This window comes from Dendrobium catenatum, unplaced genomic scaffold, assembly GCF_001605985.2.
Source record: "Dendrobium catenatum unplaced genomic scaffold, ASM160598v2 fragScaff_scaffold_853, whole genome shotgun sequence".
NCBI classification, from domain to species: Eukaryota; Viridiplantae; Streptophyta; class Magnoliopsida; order Asparagales; family Orchidaceae; genus Dendrobium; species Dendrobium catenatum.
The window spans coordinates 2546855-2554809 of record NW_021319315.1 but is presented as its reverse complement, the minus strand read 5'-3'; the positions used below and the strand labels follow the sequence as shown (position 1 = coordinate 2554809).

Here is a 7955-nt window from a genome sequence, read left to right as displayed (position 1 = left end):
TTGCCTAAGACGCTCCTTGACAGTTTTTATCATAGACTATTCTTTGGTCATTTAAGTGTCTTAAAGTCATCAAAATTGCGTGACATTTAACTTAATAAATTCCTCTCATCGAGACTAATTTTAATTATAAAAATACAAAATTTAAAAATCATTAGATCTATCAAACAAATATCACAAAATTTTTAACAATATTTTAAATAACCGGTTTAACTCATTTGAATTTTGATCATAACACTTTTGACATCAATAGGCTCCTCTCACAAAATATTATTTTAGGCTTTGTTAGAGATTTTTTCTTCTGAAAACAATTTTTTGAACCGAGGAGCCATACAGCCTCAAAAGTCACAGAAAACAAATCTTAAAGCGAATACCGAGAAATTAATAAAAATATAGTTACAGACCTACACATTTGATGACTAACACACTATCCCTCACTGGTGAGGCCAAGAAAAAACCAGCAAACCAGTGAGAAGACCTAACTAAAACATGAGCCCTGCTAATGTTTAAAATTTCATTTGCAGGATCCATAAACTAAAACAAAAAGCAAACGTAGAACAAAACAAAACACATAAGTAACAACTAAGAGAGTATAGAATCCCAATCGATTTCCCATGACGGATACTTTGTCAGCATAAATTTCTCAGATTCATCCCATGGAGCTTCCGTAAAATCCAAAGTCTCCATTTCTGAAACAGGGGAGGACACTTCTCCTTCCGAGGACATCTCCGATTTGCTATCCTCCACACCGCCGGCGGACGAATCAAGCGCCGGAGGTGAACTTTCCTTTTTCAACGAGTTGCCAAGGTTCTTACAAAAAACCTCAAGCTTTGCGTCGACGGAAGAGTGGAGCTGACCGCCGGCGACATCGTGACGCACATGGGGGAAGTTGAGGCGTGCGAATTCACCGCGAAGACGGTAGGCGGCCTTATCGTATGCCATGGCCGCCTCTTCTGCTGTGTCGAAGGTGCCGAGCCAGAGGCGAGTGCGATTCTTAGGGAGGCGGATTTCGGCGACCCACTTGCCCCAGTGGCGCTGCCGCACCCCGCGGTACAGCTTAGTCGGTTTGGATGGTAAGATGGCGGCGGTGCCAGTGAGTTTCATGGGCTGCGGTCGCGGGGAGAGGAGGTTGTGGTGGTGGCGGAGCTGGAGTTGGGCCTGGATCTGCTGGATCTGGACGGGTCCGAGGTGGGTGAGCCCGATGGGCTGATCTAAGCTCAGAAATCCATGGTGGGTAATCTCGGGATTTGACATGGATGGTGGAAAGTAATCAAAGTTGGGATTTTGGGGAGGTGTTGGAGGATAAACGGAATAGTGGTGAGAGTGAGCAGAGGAGTAAGGGAGATGTGAAAGAGAAACAGAGGAAGGATCAAAGGAGGTGTCTTTGATAGAAGAAGAAGAAGGAGAAGAGGAAGCATCTTTGATAAAAGGTTCAAGTGCTTCCATAAGCTCCTCTGTTGAGGAGATGACTGTTCTGCTATTATACATATCTATAGCTGCAGCCATGAATAAGCTTGAGGATACAAAAAGAGAGATAGAGGAGAAGAAGATAAAAAAGTAAGAGGTAGTTAAAAGATGCCTCTTTTTGATCTAAGGAGAATACTAGCCTGAAGGGTTCAGAAAAACAGACCCTCTCCTGGCTGAAATAAACAAAACTACAGAAATTTTTTTAGAAAAATTAAGATCAAAACCCCGAAAAAGAAGGGATCCGGATATACTTTCTGTAATTTCAATCTACCAAGAAAAAGCTCAAAATTTCCTATGAAATTGGAACTAAAAGTCCAATCTTTCTCGGAGAAGACAAAAAATTACAGAGAGGGGGTTTAAGGTAGCAGAAGTAATAAAAAAGAAAAAAGAAGGGACCGTAGAAATTTTTATGAACCTGCTCGATTATCTCTAAATTCTAAAAAAAAAATTGAACTCTCGACCTCACCGAAGCTAGAAGTTTGTGGTAGAGCTCTCTATGGGAGAAGAAGAGCACTTTAGAGAGTTTAAATAAGCGACGGCCGCACGCTATTCAGCTTGATCATTAAATTCATATTTTTTATTAAAAAAAGGCTTCATCAGGAAGCAACAACCTTCTCATCCTAACGTCAACACAGCACAATAGTCTCTGCACAGCTGTTCATCGAAGTTGACACGTGCCGGTTGCCATGCTTGTTCTGAATATTTTTGAAAGCTATATATATATATATATATTCCTTTGAAATGGAGCATTTTTTTTCCTTTAAGGGGAAATTATGCTCTAATTCCATCCTATTTTATTAATAAAATATAAAATTATAATGAGTTATAATATTAGTCATTAGATCAATTTTATAAAAAAAATAGTATACAAATACTCTTATTATGTGAGAAGATACAAAATAATTCTTAGAATTTTTTTTAGTTGGGAACGTTTGAGCCAATTAAGACTTCATTTGGGACGATTTTCTTACTGCTTCTTAAAATAAATTTTTTTGTTAGTACAAAATTTTTAATTTTTTTATTAAAAATTATTTTAAGAAACAGCAAGAAAGCAGTCCAAAATGAAGCCTAAGATAAACTCATACACATAAACTTCAAATTTAAAATTTTTTAATTAATAGACAGTTCTCAACCAACAAATTAAAATGAGTTGTATAAAAACCCTCATATTGAGCAAAAAAATATATGATAACAAATCATTTAAAATTGTTAAAAATTAATGCAACAAGATATTTGAGGATATGAGGGAATAAGAAATTCAAGGAACAAAAGCATTTTTGTAAATAGAACTCTTTTTTGTCTGATTTAAAATCCAGTATATCTAAGGTATATTATATAATTTTTTAAGAGTAAAGATCACTCTTATAATTCATTTGATTGTATGCAAATAATAAGATATCATTATTTTCTTTAAAAAAATAGAAAGTAATAAAAAATTTGCTCGATGAAGAATTTTAATCGCATATTTAAAATATATAAACATAAACTTCATATTTTTTTAATATTTGTTTCATTAACCGGCAATTAAATGGCGTTGTCTTCCAAACAAAAAAGTCTTTTTTTCTAAACCTACACGTGTCAGGTAAAACATGACTTTTTAGTCTTTTGACTCGCATGTTTATCACGAGAATACCGCTACTTCGCCCTTGATGAGTGGTTTATATATAAAAAATATATTTTTTTTTATTAAAACAAGATATTTAAATCCAGAAAAGCTCATTTTTATCAAATTCATTTGTTTTTTTTTTTTTCTTTTAACATATCATATGAAATTATTTGGTGGATTGTCAGTGGATTAAAAATATTTTTTTCTGTTTTAATTATTTAATTAATTTAGTACTTGGATTAAGCTGTAGTTCCTTATTTAGAAATTTATTGAGATTTTAATAATTATTATTTATTATTTTTTTATTTTATTTTCATTAATTAATATTTTGGTTAGTTATTCTTAAAAATTATGTTGACGCAATTCAATAATATTTATTCCTCTATAACTATCTTCATATTTTTTTTATTTCAATTATTCATATTTGAAACATTTTAATATTGAACATAAAATATTTTTAATGGAACTTAATTTTAATGATTTATTTTTTATTATATTTCATGTTATTAGAATATATCTCACTCGTTCATTATTGAAATTAGGATGGGTTAAAAGGGGAGCTCATTGTCCAAAAATTTGGTGTACGTAAATCCTTTAATATTATATATTACATTGATGATTTTGATACACAAAACTTAAGAGAATACTAAATAAATTGAAGCATTATGTATGTGATAATTATTTATAATAGAAAGTTTTATTATTTTTATTGTCAAACAATCATATTATTGAGCATATTGATTTATTGTATTTTTGTTATTATTCTTTCTATCTGTCTAAATATATAGGTTCATATTTATCTACATTTATGGTCTATTTTATTTGCTAAAAAAGGAATGCAAAGTATTCTAAATATAAGGGTTTTAAAAATTTTGATGTTAGATTTGATAAAAAAGAAATATTAAGCAAAATTTAAGTCAAATTTTTTCACCAATTAATTTATTTTTTATGCATTTGTAATTTGTCTATATTTAATTAGCCTAATTTAAATTCATCATGTCATTGTAGCTTCAAATACTTGTCTACTATTGATATTGAACGATACTATCATTGAATTTTACAACATAGTAATTTTATTTCAAATAAAATAAAAAAATAATAGTTTGTACTTATTCAAATCTAATCCAATAACTCTAAATATTTTAAAATTATTATATTCTATTTACATCAAACTTCATCAGACAACCTCTAAATTCTTTTTTTTCTGTTTGAATATTTAGAATTCATACACATATTACATAAATAGAATTCAATTCAAATTGAAGACCTTTTAATTTATAATCAAAACTCCTAATTAATACATCAAAATGAGCTCTCTAACAGTCTCTTAGTGATAATAGGCCAAATTTTCAGAAGCAGCAGCTTCGAAATTTTTTTTATGGGAAACAGCGTGAAGGAGGAAAAATTTAAGAAAGAGCTAAGGCGCCAAACCATTTGGCGTACTCCAGAATCTGCGATTCTGTTCAGCGCATTCATAGAATGAGCCGAACGGCTCAGCGCATTTTAGAATGCGTCGAATTGCTCAGCGCATTCTATGAATCGTTCTCACTGTTTTGGATTTTGCGCAATTGGCTGTTGTGACTTGAAATTCCGTGCATTCCTGTAATGATTGTAGCGCATTATTCGATATGATTTCACAATGTTAATTTTTTGGTTTTCAAATGGCAGCAGCTAATTGTTGGGAAAGATATTTTTAATTTTTTTATAATACAATATATTAGTTTATCATTATTATATTTTGGAAATAAAAAAAAAATCGAATTATAATGACATAAGTGCTATGAACCCATAATTATTTGTATAAAGTTAATATATGTAGAGCAAGTTTTTATATTAAAGTGAATATAATTAATTAATTTCTTAGTAATAATAAAACACAATTAAAATGTTTCCAAACCTTGCCCAACATTAGAGATTTTTACAACAGCCAATTGCACAAAATCCGGAACAGTGAGAACGATTCATAGAATGCGCTGAGCAATTCGACGCATTCTAAAATGCGTTGAGCCGTTCGGCGCATTCTATGAATGCGCTGAACAGAATCGTAGATTCTGGAGTACGCCAAATGATTTGACGTCTTAGCTCTTTCTTAAATTTTTTCTCCTTCACGCTGTTTCCATAAAAAAAACTTTCGACGCTGCGGCTTCTGAAAATTTGGCCGTGATAATAACGGATTAAAATATAGTTTTTATCTATTTAAATGAGGTCGAGCTAAATAAAATATAAAATATAAAAATACGCGGAATGGACAATTGCATACCGTGTAGCACAGCTAGTTAGGGAGCTGTATGGTGTATGCCATAAACAGTCAACATAACAAATATGATGTGTCACACTTGGAAATATGAATATTAGAATATATATAATGGTATGATGTCATACGTGGAAACACTAAGAAACGGACGATTGCATACATCATGTATCGTACACGTTGGCGCCTCATCATGGATACCAACCTTTTTAAACTTTAGACACAAGGGATTTAAATTATATACGAATTTTATAATTTGCCTATTATCATCATATATGTCTTGAAATTCATATGCATGATTATATATCAATATTAAAATTTTATATTTAAAAGATAATAAATTTAATCATAGAATAAATGAGGATTGTTGTGGGCTAGAATATTCGTGATGATAAAGTATGAAAAATATCACGTCTTAGCATTGCACGAGCATTTAGTTCACTAATAGAGAGAATAAAAACATCATAAATTTTATGTGGAAAATCCTAAAGGGAAAAATTACGGGGCCCACGCCCAGTTGAAATGAATTCACTAGTGTTTGAGATTACAAATGATTGAATGTTCCTCAAATTTGAGGACATTCATATCACAATATTCAACTATGGGGTTGAAATCTAGCAACGCACATAAATCATATGGAAGTCCAACGAAGGCTAGTGACCAGGCGTAAATACGGAGTCAGTTGGTGCCCGAGCAGAAGTTCGTTAGAGAATCCTTATGATTTTATTGCTAAACAACACAGATGTCCAAATGAGTAAGTTATTGTGTGTGCTTAAATTTGACCTATGACCATGTATTTATAAGTTGGAGTAGAAGCAAGACTCAAAAACATACATAAAATATAAAAACATAAAAAGGCTAATATAGCTTTAAAACTTTGCTTATATATACGCAAGTAAATGAGATATCATACAAATTTTCCATATGTGGATGATATTCTAGTTACTGAAAATAATTCCTACACCATCTCAAACCCTATCGAAATCTCCATCATAAATTCAACATGAGGTCATTTCAACACTTTCCTAGATATTCACATACAAACTCTACCTAATTTATATTTTCTCCACCAAAAATCTTATGCCAAAGATCTACTAAACAAAGCAGGCATGAGGCATGTCTTCATGCAAACCTCAATCTAATTTAAATCCCTCCAAATAACCCACTCACAACAGCACAACTAACATTTCCATTACTCCATCAACATACAAACGACTTACTAGTTCACTTCAATTCTTAACAATTACCCAACCAGATATCTCCTAACGTCACCAATTGACTATGCTAACACATCCACAATAAATCACGGCCCCGTTTTCAGCTTCTCAAATTCCTCCTACGCTACATAAAAGGTAAACTAAATGATGGCGTAGCTTCCCATCTTACCTAGCCCTCTTAATCTCACCTCTTTCTCAAACTATGACTGGGATAGTGACATCACCACTCGCCGATCCACCACATGGTATTGTACTTAGATCCACATTACTCTCTTAGAGTGTCAAAAAACAACCAACTATCGCTCACTCCTCCACTGGAACTGAATACAAAGTGCTTGGGAAACAACTACTGAGATTGTATGGCTACATGTCGGTTACTGAACGACTTCGGCATTGCTATAACTCATCCCGCTGATATACACTACGATAATATATCAGTTATTGCATTAGCAAATAATCCCGTCTACTACGCTAGAACCAAGCACATTGAAATTGTCTATCATTTCATAAGAGAATACATACAATCTAATGAAATTCGTGTGGTTCATATCAGCTCTAAAGACCAACCATCATATATATTTACCAAAGCTCTTCCAACAAAACAATTTCAACATCTCAGAACCAAGCTAGCGGTTTAGCCTTCACTATCAGCTTGAGGTGCGATAATAACGATATTCCAATTAAGAAGAAAATGGACTAGCAAATTCATATCTTCTCTAAGCAAAATTGCTCTCCACTAGTCCAACGTGTACCTACGACAACTATAAAATTTAAAAACTACTCTCCACTACTCGAGCATGTAACTACCACAATCATAAAATTGAAAATTTCTCTCCACTACTCACATGTTGTATACATATATATATCATGTATGTGTAAGAAGAGACAAGAAGGAATATATATGAATTTCGCTAATTTCTCTATTTTCGTAATTGAACCGTGAACTTATTTTATAGTCGAGATAAAACACAAAAATGCATTTCTATTTGTTGTTCGGGTGGACGCTCACCAGAGTTGCAAACGGACGAATGACTTTTAGTTGAAGATGCCTAAGAAGTTTAAATGGAGAAAGCGATCATTTTCTTTCCTCATTTAAAGCAAATGGGAGTGGAAAACAGATTAGTAAGTGTGTGCTAATCCATTTTAGATGGAATGCAGTAGCTTATTGTTTTAAACTAAAATATCTGATTTGGAAGTAATGACGATTTTTTAGAAGGTTAAAGATGAGAGAGAAAAAAGACACGAAGAGTACAGCACAATCGATTGAGGCATTCGAACCCTTATGGCCAACTTTCCACACAAACATGATTCATATCCTCCCTAACCTTTCCCAAAAAAACATTCCTCCAAAAGCATAATTCATATCTTCTAGTTCTTCCATACCCGTCCATCACTACTTTAACACAACGCTGCAAAA

At 32.7% G+C, this 7955-nt stretch overlaps 1 protein-coding gene across 1 annotated transcript; it reads right to left on the bottom strand.

The window, feature by feature from the left end:
• Positions 1 to 358: 358 nt before the first annotated feature.
• LOC110110379 (ethylene-responsive transcription factor RAP2-4-like) lies at positions 359 to 1982 on the bottom strand. The gene has a single exon (XM_020841821.2). The coding sequence runs from the start codon at positions 1501 to 1503 to the stop codon at positions 580 to 582; it is 924 nt and encodes a 307-aa protein (XP_020697480.1). The 5' UTR covers positions 1504 to 1982; the 3' UTR covers positions 359 to 579.
• Between the last annotated feature and the right edge of the window lie 5973 nt (positions 1983 to 7955).

Excerpts from the sequence above, each read along its gene's own strand:
- LOC110110379 (XM_020841821.2), bottom strand. The coding sequence starts at position 1,503 with ATGGCTGCAGCTATAGATATGTATAATAGCAGAACAGTCATCTCCTCA.